Below are 16,953 nucleotides of genomic sequence, written 5' to 3'. Positions count from 1 at the left end.
TGAAGTAGTATTAGCATTAGCCGTTAAGTGCACTATGCGCTAGCTTTTTTCGCCATTCAGGGGTGAGTATTATTGGCCTGTAGCCTGCTGCTAACCATGGCTAGCAATGCTGGAGCAGTATTAGCATTAGCCGCTAACTGCACTAAGAAATCTGTGTAGATTAATATCCAGCACTTGTTTGCCTTTTTTTTAAGAATGAGTAAAGCCATTTTTAGGAATGTGTTTACTTAGCTTAGCATTTAGTTAGCCCCCCCACTCCCACCCAGTGGTAAGACCTGCTGAATTAGAAGGAAAACATGGCAACACCTCTGTTCCTTACTAGTGTCGCATAATGTGCCTTATAATACAGTGCCCCTAATAAAAAAATATACCAGAAAATATTCACTGACATTTACTGATAGTACACCTTATAATCAGGTGCGGGTTAATAGTGTTAAAAATACAGTATATACTGTGTATGGTGAAAATGTATAATATATAATAGCATGATACAATATTTTTTACCAGCCCTATCTAATAGTAATGTAAAACTGTAACTATACTGGATCTATTTTGAAAACAGTTTTTACTTGCTAATAAAATATAAATCACAACAAAGGTAAAAAAAAGGACCAGACAAAAGAGGCATTTGTCTCATAAAACTCCCTCTCACAAAGCTAATATGAACAACAGTTAATAGTAATTAATTTTAAAATAAATAATGATGAATATTCAAGGATGCCATGAGACAAAATAGTCCAAAATCAGACTTTTTCTAATAATGTCTATCAAAAACACTTCCTAAACATCTCACTGTAATATGTATATAATATGTTGTTCAACACACACTAGGAAATAAAATTTTAATTTCCTGTTTATAACCAATCATTTGCATATTGTATTTGTTTTACACTTATGATAATGACTAAATTGCTCAGTATATTTCCCAAATACCAAGAAAGTACCATAGAAATTCATATCACCCCAATATATCTCCTCCTCCCCAACCCCTCCTCCACGCAGCCCTGCCCAAGCTGGGTGTGTTCCTTTGTTATTCTCCTCAGTTATGCACCTGGACCTTAAGAAAACAAAAGTCCACGCTACCCCTGCTGTTCTGACTAATTATTCATGAGGTCGGACCCTAAACCCTCCTTCATTAGTCAGCCGGCTGGGTGAGTGACAGCAGGGGGGTTGCGGCTTCATTTATTTGACTTCTTTCAGTCTCAGGGGTCACTGCAGACAAAGGCTAGCTTAAACATCAGCGAAGGAAAGAAAGGAGAAAAACAGAGACTATTGCCCCATGTTCTTACACGCGGATCGTTAATGCTGTAAAAAAAAAGCTCAGAAAACAGTGACTTCAAAAAGAAAGACAAAACACTGCTAACTAACTGCTAACAACACACATTAAAGCAGAAGTCCCTACATTTTTTATTTTTTCATTTAAATTAACAGGAGTAATATTCCTGAGTTAGGAGAGAAAAAATATTCTAATTAATGATATCAGTGTCCTGGCATGGCCATTCCTACAATTTCTAATATACAGCTCTGAAAAAAATTAAGAGACCAAAAAAGATGCAGAGCTTTCAGACCTCAAATAATGCAAAAGAAAACAAGTTTATATTCATAAAGTTTTAAGAGTTCAGAAATCAATATTTGGTGGAATAATCCTGGTTTTTAATCACAGTTTTTATGCATCTTGGCATGTTCTCCTCCACCAGTCTTACACACTGCTTTTGGATACCTTTGTGCTACTCCTGGTGCAAAAATTCAAGCACTTCAGCTTGGTTTGGTGGCTTGTGATCATCCATCTTATTTTTTCCAGAGTTGTATATATATTCATTCGAAAAACAATTTTTGAAAAATGTAACGAGTGCTGGATGTTAACCTACACACCTCTGAATGGCAAAAAAGCTATTGCTGTGGTTAGCGGCAAATGTTAATACTGCTCCAATATCTGTGCTGGAGAAACTAAACTGAAACTCCTGTATAACGCTGTACGTCAGCAGAGTGGCCTTACTGCTTCTTACAACCTGACGGGTAGAATTCATAGATAAGATGCACCGGATTATAAGGCGCACTGTCGATTTTTGGAAAAAATGTAAGAATTTCAAATGCGCCTTTATAGGCATATTAACCTGCACTAAGGTACTCTTCCATGTGCTCTGTGCAATAACACATTCTCACCAGAGAGGTCTCTAAATTTAGATGGCAGATGAATTAAGTTTAAATGGCAGATTGAGTTTTCCTATAGTGTTTACAAATTATACCATAAAAACACAATTAAAATATAATTTAATACAATTTAAACATCTTTAAAAGATTAAAATCTTACCTATATGTAAAAACAATCTGTAAAACTGTAACAGAAGTAAAAGAAGAAAAAATGCTGTGAATCTAATGATGTTATTTTCCTCATTTCTTTTTTTAAATATTATGAAACTAATGCAAACTAAGCTAATAAAATTTCAAATACTGTACTGAAATGTTGATTATTTTTAAGCATTTTTAATAGACATCAAGTTAAAGTAGTTGAACTAAATGATTACAGAGAGATTACAGAAAGTGTCTATGCCCTAAAGTGATGTGTCATGATGGACTGCTTGAGAGGAAGTTGTTTAACACTCCTTACCACCACATTGTGTTAACCCCAGTGTCAGGGTGAGCACACCTCGGGGCAAAGCTTCCAACGAGGCATCCATCATGACCCTTTGAACTGATCCATCTGTCTGAGCCTGAAGACTGTAATAAAATCACCAGCTACCCTAACATCAGCAGCGTGCCTCAACCACGTTACTTTCAGGGAATCTGTAATTAAACAGCTCATGGTGTTCTCGCACTTAGAGAGCAGTTAATTTGACCAGTATGACTCGACAGGATATAAAAGACTGAAAAAAGTACAAGAAGTTGTCTGCAAGAAAGAAACTCATTATCTGACCAAGTACCACCATCTGACAAAGAATGAATGGCATGAACTCCAGGAGTCCAGAATTTGCTCCTTAAAACTTTGTTTAAAGGTATGGGCTCCTGGAGTCAAACAAATGGTGGACACATGGTTTCTAGCTCAGTCAGAAGTAGTTCAGCCTATACTATTCTCTTTAAAAAGCTGTGCCAGAGAAGCTTAAAGAAAAAAAAAAAATGAATTAGTGTGAAATAGATTCTTAGTGTGTAAAGGTGCTTTGCCAATTTAATAGAGCTGCAATCCAATGTATAATATTAATATACCCAATATTGTATAATATTAATATAGATGAATGAAAGTCTCTTGTGGTTTGTGTCTTTATTACATGGTATACGGTACATTTGTTCTGGTTAGTTTTGGTTTACACTGCAGTTTAGTGAGCGAACTAAAGAACTACTGATTCCTGTCCCTATCAGCTATGTGGGCGGAGTCTCTCTATACTTCATATTAATTGGTTTGTACAATGTTAGTTACTAGTTTGGCTTTGAGTTGCTTTTCTTTTAATTGCCAGGTGCGCTCTGACTTTGATGGTTGGTATTTTAATAGTGCAGTGCTTCTCAAACACACCCATCGGTAAAGATTTATCCCTAAGCTCCTTCATTATTAAAACAATGCAGGTGCAAGGTGTGAAAATAGACTGTTGTTGGGTGCGCAGGGTGTAAGATAGCAATGAGCATTGCAACACGCGCAGGATGTAATAAGGGCTCTCAGTTTTTTTTATGTATGCGTTTTTTACGTTTTGGTTTTGGCCAAAAATCTGTATTATTATAACTTACTACTTCCTAAAGGTCAATTTATGCTTCTGTGTTGAATCTACCTTGTATTCGACACATACCCTAAGAATAGCCACGTACATAGCCACATATCCTATGCTATAACCTATGGCATAGGTTGATGCGCACCTCTCAAAGAATGCAACTGCGCATTGCATGTGTTTGTGTGTGAGTGAATAATTGCGTGTCGCACATGTGTTTGTGTGTGAGTGAATGTGTGTTGCATGTGTGTTTGAATGTGAGTCAACGTGCATCGCCTGTGCATTTGTGTGTGTGTGTTTGTGAGCAAATGTGTGAGAGAGCCTCTGAAAGCACTTACGCAGACGGCTGCAGTAAGCCCAGAGGCTGGCCAATCAGAGACGGGTCCAGAGTGAAGCTGTGCAGAGCTGGGAGGATGATGTGCTGTCCATAGCAACTTCACTTCCAGGTCATTGAGGCTCATGTGTAGAACGATAATCGTCATAGGAACAGAATGGCTGAGAGCTGTCTGCTTACTCTGTGAGCCACAACTAGAATAAGGAGGACAAAATGTGTGTTGCTAGAATAAACCAGAATAAACTCATATATATATTATGAGTATTTTATGAGTATATATATATATATTATGAGTATTGTGTTTTTTTGCTGTTTTGTACAACCTATCTACTAACCTATGGTACACAGATTTGAATGTTTTCTGACCTGAGAGAGTGAGAGAGAGAGAGGGATACAGAGACTACAGCAGGCCTGTTAAAAGGTTAGCCCACATTTCCCTCAGGTTTCTGTTACTAAGCAGACTCAGCATCGAGGACATGGCTGCCTCCAGGCCTCGCTCTTCCCTCAGCGTGGCAAACACAGCACACGAAAAGCAGGAGGAGAGCCGAGCCCTCCATTACACACTGCACCTTAGAGTAGATATGGGCAAGATAATCATATGTTAACCTTACTGTAATATGTTATATTGAGTTACATTAAGATTAGAGCAATATGTTGTAAATATGTTGTAAATTGTCTGAAAGATCATGAAAAAATATTATATCTTAATATTGCACATGCTGTACAAGTTACTGTCTGTGTGTGATAAAAAAAAAGACTGTATCAAAAAATGTATGTCACTATTTCCAACACTGCTACATTTTGGTGGAAAAAAATTGTAAAACAAATTTTACAAAACTCTGCAGAGGGCTTTTAATTTTAAATAACGCAAGACAGCACTGTCCAATTATATGCCGTACATTTTGACAGTACTACATAAAATTAAAGCCATATCAAGGGAGCAGTAAGCCACAATTTAGAATTACACCGAGAAAAACAGCCATTTTTCTAGTAAACAAAAAAATGCTAAAGCTAATTTACCTCAACTAACATTACTAGCCTACCCAAGTGAAGCTTGTATCTTTTAGCTGTAAAACAGACAGTTAGTTTGGAGAATAAAAAAATAACTGTGTAAACTGATACAAAGCATGATAAGTGATATTTATATATGTAAGTAGAGTGTAAAAATGAACTTAAAAATCCAGTTCATCAAACAATCAAACTACCTACCGAAAACCTTTTTAATATACTAGTAGCTGATACAAAATAAGTTTCAAATATTAATGGCTTTTCAAAGCTAAAAACATTTATACCCCAGAATTATTCACATTAAATTGAGCTTGCAAAATAAGTTACTGAGATAAAAATGTATGAAAGCATCTCAGACATCCTGACTTTAAATACTCCACAGCCTCAAGCTACATTTTACATCCTGAGCACCTACACACCACTACAATTAATCCCCTTCTGACCAGCACCATCAGGTACACTGTGATCTCTGTGGATAATTGGGCACCTAGAGTACCAACTTATCATGTGTATCTTATCAGTATATTCCAGATAATTCAACAGTTTAAAGAGACCACAAATATAGATAATTTACCCATTCACATTTAAGATATTTAAGGATCCTCATAGTGTACCAGCAAAGCCATAAAAATATCCTTTCATTAAGAGATGAAACATTTATTTGTATTTCTTTATAAAGGCCTATATGGATACATAATACACTTTTAGTCCTCGTTTACACCTGGTCACTTCATGTGACTAGTATCTGGATTGTATTCTGTTAAGACTTTAGCCACATACATTTACACTTGGTTAGGAAATGCGTTTCCACTTAGTAAGACTAAAATCTGATCAACTGTGAGTGTCTTGGAGAGAGGGATGTGTTTACATTGCTATAACATGTGGTTCAAGTGACCTTAAATTACTCTGAACTCTTGTGTTATCAGTATGAAGGGTGATCAGATTATAATCTGTTTTAAATGATTCTTTGGCGTGTATACACTTGCATTTTATGTCTAGATATAATCAAGATACTTGAGACTTATTAAGTGACCATGTGTAAATGTCTAGGGTGATAATGAATCAACACTGGCTAACAATTTCTTCTTTTATAATAATACACTGTAACAGTATAATGTTCCAAGTAGAACACAGCAGTTCAATTCTCAATTAGGTTCACTTACAAATAAATGGTGTACAAAATACAGGGTTTATATACAGGGAATACAGGGTCAATTCCTTCAAGACAAATTTCCAAGACCATACAATTTTTTAAAACATCAGTGCAAACATGGGCAATAAAACCAAAAATCAACTAAAACTATTATCAAAATGTATTATACTAGGCCTAAAGTAAATCTAGATAGAAATGTGGACACACAATTTTTAATAATAAAAATTATGTCAGATCTTGAGAGCTCCATTTTGTAGGGCTAATTTACTGAATTGACTCTGAGCTGATGTATTTGTTAGCTCAAAATAGATTTTCTCCATCGATAAACTCAAACACAAAGATTTGTAGACCTTTTTTTAAAAAAAAATTCTAGGTATTTTTAATTTTTCCAAAACTTATCCAGGCCTGGAAATTCATGTGCGTATGAACCCTGCAAATAATACCAACAGTCCGAACACTCAAACCACTTCAGGAGGTGAACTGAGACACATTTAACATAACCGTCTCTAAAAGACGCATTCAACATTCAAAACTTTTCACAGCACAGCAAACAACAGTAAAATTTGATGAGAAATAATACAGTACAATATGATAAACCCACATATTTATCAATCTATCCATAAAAAAATTTAAATCATGATTTCAAAGGCAATATAAGCAGTCCAAAACAAAAATCTGTCCACAAAATTACTGATATTGCAGCTTTAACCTCTGACTGGAATACGCCTAGCACAGGACACAGAAATTACAGACACACTAAGCCTTGCCTCTTTCTTTTTTTTAAACCTGAATCCCAAAGCAGAGACCATACATTTCAGCCTGTTTATTTTGGCTGCCAAAGACAGCACACTCACAAACGTCTAGTCTGACTCCTCTTATTAGATGTTTGGATGTGAGATAACACACACTTATGCGCATGCACCCAATCACACTTTCCAGGACCACACACTTACCAACCCTACCCACCCCACTCCACCTTTCAGGACATGTAATAACAAGCCTGCGTCTGAACTTCATTAGTAATTAATCATTCAAACTAGCTAAGGACAGGCCAGGAGTGACCCCACACCTTTGGTCATGTCAACAGACTCCAAGCACTAGGGGGCTGTTTTTGCTCAAAGCTGAAATTCAATGGCTTCTGTTCTACAGGATCTTTTCCACTGAAAAAGCCAACTAAACTGTAGCTACAATCACTTAAATTTCTCTTCAATTTAAAGACATTATTTAGGATCTCATCTGGAGAAGGAGGATTGTGGAATTCAGGATTTGCAATTCGATTTTTTCGAATATTTTCAATATAACATTTAAAGAAGTTTCAACTTCCTCAGTTTCCTCCTGAGAAGTTCAGGAAATGTTCCTCTACAACAGGATAATGTCACTTTGACGTCACAAGGAAAGGTCGTGGTCTAATTTTAAAGTTCAGAGGAAGCCGTGCACATTTTAGGTTTGCTTACACTCGTAAAAAAGAAATACATTGACATAGTATTGTGCTCCATGTCATATATCACGTCACATGTTTAAGAATGCTGCACTGACCTGTGGGATATGCATGTGGGGTCTCCTGCATTGAATGTGAATTTCTGCTTTTTTTTGTCACTTGTCTGTTCACATGGACAATTTTAGCCAGATACCACCAGTCACGATCATTACCGCCCACTTCACTGCACTGTACTGTCCACTGTGGGTGTGGTGATACCTTCTATGTTGTATTCCTGGTACACACGTGACACTGTGGATCTAGGAATGTTAAAGGGCCTCACAACTTCAGAAACAGAATGTGCCATTCTTCTGAGTTAAGAGGTTAAGAGGAATATTACGAGAAAAAAGACTTAATATTATAAGAATAAAGACATAGTATTAGGAGAAATATTATAACAAGAATAAAAACATTCTATTATGAGAAAAAAGTTGTTATATTATAAGAATAAAGACATAATATTATGGGAATAAAGATGTTACATTATGAGAATAAAGCTGTAATTATACATAAAGTTGTAATATTATAAGAATAAAGTCATTATATTATGAAAATAAAGACGTAATATTACAAGTATAAAGGTGTTTTATTGCGAGAATAAATACGTTATATTACAAGATTAAGGCCAAAATATTACGGGAAAAACGTTTTGAGGGAAAAATGCTTAAATGTTTTTTATAGTGTTGTGAAAAAAAAAGATCAAATCTTTACTGTCTCAACATTTTTGGTATGTGTTGCAGGATTGAAATGCAGGAACGGCAGTTTGTTATCAAATAAACTTAGGTTGAAAAGATAAAATATGAAATATACTGGGTTTATATTGTCTGCAATCAAAGAAACACTGTCGTTTTTTATTGAGGCTTTTCCATGCTGTCTGTTTTGTAAAAGAGTCTATTATGCAACTTTATCCACTTCCTGCCCAGACGTTCAGGAACAGACCCTCAATAACGGTGAACAAAGCGGTGAATCAAGAACAGACAATACTACTTTTACCTGTAGTCTCTGGATTCTGATTTTTTACATTTCTCCAAAACATCGGTGCTCACCCTCAACAAATTTCCATATTGACCACAACTGAATTATGCAGACATTTCATTAAACCAGTGCAAATAGCCTTACATCAAGTAACATGCTTCTGAGATCAAACCCACATGTGCTAGTTCTAGTTCTGGAAGAGTAATTATAAACACAGGGATGTAAACACCAATCCTCGACTACATGGCCTGAAAGCAACCTTTACACCACAGCTCATGGGTGACATGCCCTTTGCCCCTTTTTGGCAGACATTAAGACTAACAAAACTAGCCAAAGGGGTGGGGTGAGGAGAGCTGGGGTGCTTGTGGGGGTTGGAAAAGTGGAAGCCAGACTGCCAGTGTTATCTCAGAGCTTCCACGCTCAGTGGGGGACTTTCATGACTTTCACAAAAAAAGAGACCATGCTGTGGTCTCCACTTCATGACAAAGGCAGACACGCTTTTCAGAGTGAAGCTGGTGTTGAAGGCCAGGTCACCCAATAAAAGGCCAGTTAAAGCTCTCCTGAAGTTCACGGAAGGTTCAGAAGGACAAATTCCAGCATGTTCCCACAAGTTGCCAGAGTAAATTAAGGCTCTAGAAACTCTAATTCTTCACCACAGTGCCGCTCACAGCCCAAGTCTTTTGGTTCTGCTGGTGTCCCCCTGGGGCCCTGAGGGGTTTGACTGAGGGGGTGGGATCGGAAGCAAAAGAGGAATCATTTTGCTTTTGATCAGACTCTAATAACCACTTGCAAAGGGAAAAAAGAGAGATTATTCCTGTGGGCCCTCGCTTGACCTACATGGCTTAATCTTTTTTTACGGTCAAATCAGTTTACTCGTGTCACCGGGAGAAGGCAGACAAGTTCGGAAACATGTCGTACTGTTTCAGATCAAATGAAAAAGTGAAGTCTTAGAGTGCTATATAACTTTTTGAGAGAAAATGAATCAAAGCCCACCCTATAGTGACTTAGAACAACTTTGCGGAATTACAGTGAATCACAAACAAAACATATTTTTTCTGTACTTCTGTTCATCCTCAGTTAAATCCAACCAAAGGTGACTTTACAACCTAAACATGTTAATCCACATTACATTTAGTGTAGTTCGAAAAAATTATGCGTGCAATGTCCGAATTATATGCATATGAAAAATACACATATGACAAAAACTGATCAGTTGTCACTGCCCTGTGCCAAATTCAGCACCCCCGCCAGAAAAAGCACCCCCTCTCGGGGGAAAATGGAAATACCCAAGATACATTTCTAAGCTATGCTGGCTCAAAAGAAATAAGGAAAAGAAACATCACCTGCAGTTGATGTTTCGTTTCATAATGTCTCTTAATATTATACTGATTCCTGACAAATTAAACATACACACTTCCCTCTGAACTATTTAAAAAATAGCCATTTTCCCATTGTGCCTGAAATTTTCTGCATTCGCTATTTTCTATGTCTTTGCAGTTGCCATGTTTCCCAAAAGCTTAGGAACACTAATGTAGGCATAATAAAGGAAGGAAAGATGATGGGGATTGTTTTAAATTGGGTTTAAGTCATAGCGACACCTAGTGTTCAAACTTAATGGCAAACTTTCATTTTATTTTTAAAATACCTCGCAGGCCATTTAAAAAAATAACCATCAACAACCATAGCTGTGTGATCTATATACAGGTATCTTAATCTGAGGATGGTGCTACCAAATCCCTGGGTTCTACATGGCTCTCTGGCGCTCTAAGTAGCATCGTGGCTGTCTGAGATGACTCAAGTCACCCACCATCCTATATGTACGTCTATCTGCAGTTTATAACACTATAAAACTATAAAAAGAGGAAAGCACAGCACCCTCAACACCAGATAAACGGCATTAATTACAGGTTGCATGAAAACATTGCACATTTAATCATATCTGCAAGAATTGGCCAATAATATACAGTATAAATGGTAACCTATATAGGCTACTAGCTCCCAATGTCTTGTGCTCTCGCTCCCATTTAATGCGCAAGGTGTGCTCGAGCAAGAGACAGCCAGCATGGAACCATGGCACCTAGCCAGCCAAGCTAAGCAGCCCACACACTCTCCTCTTTCTCTCCGTCATTCTCGTGAAGGAGACTCCAAGATCTCCAAACTGGCACCACTTATTAGCAAGTACCAGACAATACAATAGCTATGTATCACAATACAGGGGTAATAATTCAATATATCACAATACTATATATTAATACTGTAAGCAAGGCAATATATCTTATAATAATAATTTTAGGACAACACAATATTATTATTCACTATTCACTGTTATTCATTAAATCTGACTCAAAGAAATGTTATACATTTTCTGGACCATAGAAACAGTGGAATCTGAAGAGCTGAACACAGAGCCCCACACTGCCCTCTAAGGCTGAAGACTGAAACACAACACAACATTAACCACTGTTTGACAACAATCTTTACATGTAAAGGGTAGGCCTGCCACAATAATTTCAGATTTAATTTGGTTTAAATAAAAATGATTATTGATTTATTATACAATATATGGAGATGACATCAATCATTGTACTGCCCATCGTTATGCAATGTAAATGAATATGTATATGTGTATGCATCGTCGTTATAATTTTCTCAGCAAGAAGAGAGCACTACCATGATCAGACCAGAATGTATGTTTTTTTTTAAGTTGTCCTTGACAGTTTTATTTACATGGTATTTGGTATATTTGAAAATTAGTTTTTTTTACAAAATTGTTCAGCCCTAATTCTCCTATTATTTTATCATTATATCAGTGGCATACATTATGTAATTATACGCTTGAAATCTCAATTATTTTTGGGCCATATATATAATCAACACCCAACTTTAACCCAAACTCTAATCTCTACATTAGGGTTAGGTTTCAGGTTTAGTTTACGGTTTAGTAAAGTAAAGTGTTGCCTAAAATACTCATTGTGACAGGCCTGATACAGAACTGATAGGGTATTGCAAAACATAATATTGTGATACTTTAATATACAGCTTTTAATCACAGTTTTCATGCATGTTGGCATGTTCTCCTCCACCAGTCTTACACACTGCTTTTTGATAAATGTATGCCATTCCTGGTTCAAACATTCAAGCAGTTCAGTTTGGTTTGATGGCTTGTGATCATTCATCTTCCTCTTGAGGTTTTCAATTTGGTAAAATCAAAGAAACTCATCATTTTTAACTGGTCTCTTTTTTTTCTCCAAAGCTTAAAAATATATACGACCTCAAAACATCTCAAACCTAGATTCAATACACTGGCCTGACAGTAACTGGCTGAGTTACTGACTGACTGACCGGCCGTTTGATTGATTGTGGAATAAGGGCCCGTGCACTGATGCAGGTGCAGGCGCTGGGCTTTACGCATGCAAGCGTGGGGCACATTATAATCGAGGGCTGGGATGGGGATGAGGATGGTGGTGTATGGATGGGGGGTGGGAGGTGATGGGGGGGGGGGGGCTCTCTCCGACACGGTACATAGCAACCAACGACCCTTTGCGAATAAAAACGCATCACGCAATAATCATCAAAATCACGCGTAACAGGTGCGTGCATGTAGCGGCACGCGGCTGATGGTACTTACGCACGGCTTCCAGTTTGGGGTCGAGCGCGCTGGCGGTCTGCTGGATTTGCCCTATTTTGCTCTGCAGCGCGCGCAGCCGCTGGTTGGTCGACGCGATCTCGCCCTCCAGCTCGTGGAAGACGGAGCACGCGTGCCGGGCCAGGTCCGAGAGCTGGCGCAGTGTGCGCGAGAGCACCACGTTACTGACGGAGCGCAGGTCCTCGAAAAGCGCGCCCTCGTCGTTGGGGATGGGGTGCCTGCACAGCAGCTGCGGCTCCACGATCCGCTTGGCGAAAGGCATTTTACCCCCCCTCCGCCTCCTCCTGCTCCTCCGGCTCTCCTCCTCTCCTCCTCCTCCGCGGTGCAGGTAGCGGCAGCACTAATCCAGAACCTCGGAAAAAAGCACGGCGCCGCTGAAACGGTTCTCCTGCCCGTCAGGCGAACATCCATGAGCGCGCCGTCCGGCCCTCCATCGCTGCGGGATCTCTCTCACACACACACGGGTGGAGCGAGCGCTCGCCCAGCGACAGGCTCCCGGTCTCCTCCTCCTCCTCCTGATCCTGATCCTGCTGCCTCGCGCTGAGCCGCTCGCTTTTTTCTCCGCTCTGAAGAGAGAAGGAGGCTTTAAAAGACGGAGCACAAACCCGGACTGGACTCTCCGGGAGCGGATCCGGGTGAAAACTTAGGCTGTAACGCCGCGACCATCCGCTTGGGGTTAGTAAAGAGAGACGGCAGCGAAAGGAGGTGTTAAATAAAGCGATAAGCTTCACAAGTTTTTCTTTTTTCACCCGTATTTTTCTGACCAAATACAAACATACAGTACAGTACCAGCCAAAAGTTTGGACACACCCCCCCCCCCCCAATTAAAAAAAATAATTTTCCACATTGTAAATTTAATACAGAAGACATTAAAGCTACACAGGAACCCAAAAGTGTGTGGTGAGGGCCCTATGATTTCCGCGATGAGGAAAACAAGGAGGGAATCACAGGATTAAGCAATAAAAGCACAATATAGACATTAAAAAAAATCGAAAAAGGCACAAAAAAGAAAAGACTTCTGTAAAGGTACACAAAAAATTTAATGAAGTAGAGTATTTACATTTACTTCGTTACTGTTCATCACTGTTCAGCTAAGATGTTTTATACACTGATAAATTCACTCGATCACTTAAAAAAATATATATTAAAACAGTAAACACTACAATAGTTTGTGTAAGCTTAAAACAGGACTTATAATACTTCATAAAAATTAGCACATATACAAATATTTATACATGAAGCGTTTAGGTAAACAGGAGTGCAGCTACAGAACAAATGCACATTTGATTGTATCCTATATGTATTATTCTCAGTATTTCAGTAGCGTATATAGGACCTGCTACCATTACTTATTTCTTTGATCTAAACCTCCTGTTAGTGAATGGGAAGTAGATAGAAAGTCATATACTATGTGTACCTAATTACAAACACGCTGCTTTGAGGCAATTTTTCCAAATAGGTTTTACATTAAAAAAATTATTAAAAATAAAAACAAAACAAAAATCTCTATAGACCTCCTAGTCAAAGCTTGGCCCCCTATTCATAAATCTCTGGTGATGGCCCTGTCTGGCTGGCTGGCAATGCCACGCCTCCTTCAAAAGGATTGGTTAATAATTGATACTCACAAGACATTCCTTACCATTAACCATTCTTCGGTTAGTAGATTATCCTTACATACAGTCCAGTCCTGTTCTCCATCCATAAGTATCCATACCCTGTCAGATGACCACTCTGGTTGTAGAGAAAAGTGGAGCATAATCTAATCTATCTACAACACTCATTTACACAAGACAGCAGAGGTACAACAATTATAGTTGAATAGACACTTTTGTTGTAAGCTCTTTTGTTAAGTGTCATGCAACATCTTAGATGAGCCCATTGCTGCTGACTGTTGGAAGAAATGTATAAAAAGTGTTTTGCATCACCTCGCCAAATTCCAGATCTTTTGATGAAGAAATGACACCATCAGCTCCGGACCCAAAACATAAAGGACTGACCAGACTGCTAGGGTCTGCTGTCATGATGTGGCATAGTGTCAGTTCACTTCTGTGACGCAGCTTTAATGCAGAAAATAACTGAGATCTTATTTTTTTGTTTTTCTTAAGTTTTTCAGGAACCACAAATACATAGTACAGTTGTTATGGCTATTTAGAAATTAGTAGTGGTTTAAGGATAGTGTCATGTTTGGGCAGAACTCAGATAAGCACAGATGTAAAATCACTTTAATACCAAAAGGATTAATACAGAGAGCAGTCAGAATAAACAGGGTCAATATCGGTGAACAGGAGCTAGCAGGAGAAAACAAAGAGTCACAATATACACTCCAGAGGTCGGTACACAGGCAGAAAGGCAAAACTGGGCAGGCAAAAATCAGTTAGGGTAGTTAGGGTACACAGAAACACAGTTATACAAAGATGGTCAAACAAAGGCAAAGATAAACACATTATAATTCTGGATTAACCAAAACAATACTCAGCACTGGAACTGATTTGTGAGCAGTCTTTTATACCTGGTGCACCAGGTGTTAGGTGAATTACTTCCTGAAGGCATGATTGTGAGAGTCACTGAATCACACAGAAATCACAGGAAGTGCTGAGTGTGGGGGAGACAGGTGCGTTTTTAGCGCCAGGCGTGACAGAGAGTTGAGTGGTAAAACCAACAAGAAATAATCCTAATTCAACATTTTTTTAAATATTAATTGAAAAAGTTAACATTTTAACAGCCACAAACTGTAGAGCATTTCTAGCTAGCTTTATAGAGTTATCTATTTTGCTAAGACTAAAACGCAGACTACAAAAAACTCAACCATAAGAAAAAACAACTATGCAATATGTACAGCCTATAGCCTTTATTATTAAGTAAACTTTATACTATAGTGAAAATCTCATCGCTTTTTAATTGGGGACGAGCCCTGAATTGTGGAAAAGAGTTCAGTGAAGGTATCTTAGTTTTAGAAAACTATTAAAATTGTCACATTTTATTTTATTTAAGCATAATAAATTAGTTGTAGGCACACATCTTGACAGGCCATAATCCTGAAGGGGTACAAACAAAGTATCTGATCAACTGAGGGTGTACTAGGTTTTAACAAACATGAGGAGATGATTTAGGGAAATAGGTTTTGTCAATTTTGCCAAGAATTTCCAGGCATGTCCTGGCGTTTTACACTAAGACAATTTAAAACCACATGCTGCACATGTTTACAAAGTCATGGCTGTGGACAAATAGGTACATGTATTGGACATTGGGCATTGTCTATAGTCCTGACCTGTGTGGAGAACTTTGAAACAAACCATATCAATGGCCCAGTTGAAATGAACACATTTTAGCTATTAATGAAAAGTGTTAGAGTTTGCTGAAAGATTCACTTGGTATCCTCAGTGTCAACATTTTTTAAGAAAAAGAGTTGTGAGAAGGAATGGCGATCAGATAATACGTGTAACATATTGGGTTCATACTGTGCTAATAAATAAATGTCAAAGTAAATCTAACAGCACTGAAACTGTTGGAGAAACTGCAATCTGTAGCTCACTAACGCCTACTAACTCTTATTGGCTGAAAGAGCAGCTTACTGATGTTCATTCACATTTGCTGAACGAGTAGATCATGAAATCCTTTCTCTTGTTGGTGGAGGCATGAAAAGGCCACAATCTAAGCTGGTGTTCGCTACCTCGTTTGGAAGTGCAGAGGCTGCAGAGTGGTGTCAGGGTGCCGCTTTTCTGCCTGAGGTTTAGTTGGAAGCGACTGTGGGGACCTGTGTTTGGAGAAGGCTTTGTGGTGTCTTTTGTCAAGGTGATTGCCTGTGCTTAGGGCATGAGTAATGCTTTAAACATGCAAGTTGAGCAGAACGTAGAGAATGATGTCAGGTTTAGGCTCTGGATGAAGAGTCTGACTGGTGTACTTATTTAATCCCAAACACGGGACTTTGAGCTTCAGTGAATATTTTTCAGTCTGTTGAGCAGCATCTAGTGGTGGATATATGTAAAAGCAGTTTCCAATGCTGGCTGGCAGCTCTCAGGCTTTACTGTCCTCCCCAGTTAATGTAAGGCTCACATGGGTGAGGATTCACCCCACCTTAATCTTACGTGGGTTCCCAGATGGCAAAAATCACTCCACATTGTCCCAGCATGGTTTTAATCAAGGCCCAATTCAGGTGCTGCATCTGCCAAGACCCAGTTGCATGTGCCAACACCCCGGTTACAGAGTATAATACGAGAATCCGCCCAAGCTGCATGTGTCTATATCTTGGTTGCCGAGTATAATACAGGAATTGGCCCAGGCGGCATGTGTCTACATCTTGGTTGCCAAGAATTATACAGGAATTCGCCCAAGCTGCATGTGTCTATATCCCGGTCTCCAAGTATAATACAGCAATCAGCCCATTCTGCATGTGTCTAGATCTTGGTTGCCGAGTATTATACGGGAATCGGCCCAAGCTGCATGTGTCCATATCCCGGTTGCCGAGTATAATACAGGAATCGGCCCAAGCTGCATGTGTCTATATCTTGGTTGCTGAGTATAATACAGGAATCAGCCCAGGCTGCATGTGTCTATATCTTGGTTGCTGAGTATTATACGGTAATCGGCCCAAGCTGCATGTGTCTATATCCCAGTTGCCAAGTATAATACGGGAATCGTCCCAAGCTGCATGTGTCTGTATCCTGGTTG

The 16,953-nt window shown here is 38.6% G+C and overlaps 1 protein-coding gene across 4 annotated transcripts in view; it reads right to left on the bottom strand.

Annotated features, from left to right (window-relative positions):
• Positions 1-12,977, bottom strand: part of nhsb (Nance-Horan syndrome b (congenital cataracts and dental anomalies)) — a 106,935-nt gene extending 93,958 nt beyond the window's left edge. For 2 of the 4 annotated variants that reach the window (XM_049471070.1, XM_049471071.1), the window contains exon 1: positions 12,268-12,974. In XM_049471070.1, coding sequence (XP_049327027.1) covers positions 12,268-12,547 — 280 coding nt within the window. In that variant the 5' untranslated portion in view covers positions 12,548-12,974. Of the gene's footprint in view, positions 1-12,267 lie in introns of all 4 variants that reach the window. The other 2 variants (XM_049471069.1, XM_022668223.2) reach the window with 2 other exon arrangements.
• Positions 12,978-16,953: the final 3,976 nt, after the last annotated feature.

This window comes from Astyanax mexicanus, chromosome 23, assembly GCF_023375975.1.
Source record: "Astyanax mexicanus isolate ESR-SI-001 chromosome 23, AstMex3_surface, whole genome shotgun sequence".
In the NCBI taxonomy this organism is placed as follows: domain Eukaryota; kingdom Metazoa; phylum Chordata; class Actinopteri; order Characiformes; family Acestrorhamphidae; genus Astyanax; species Astyanax mexicanus.
Note: the sequence above shows the minus strand (reverse complement) of the source record. Positions and strands in the feature narration are given on the sequence as shown.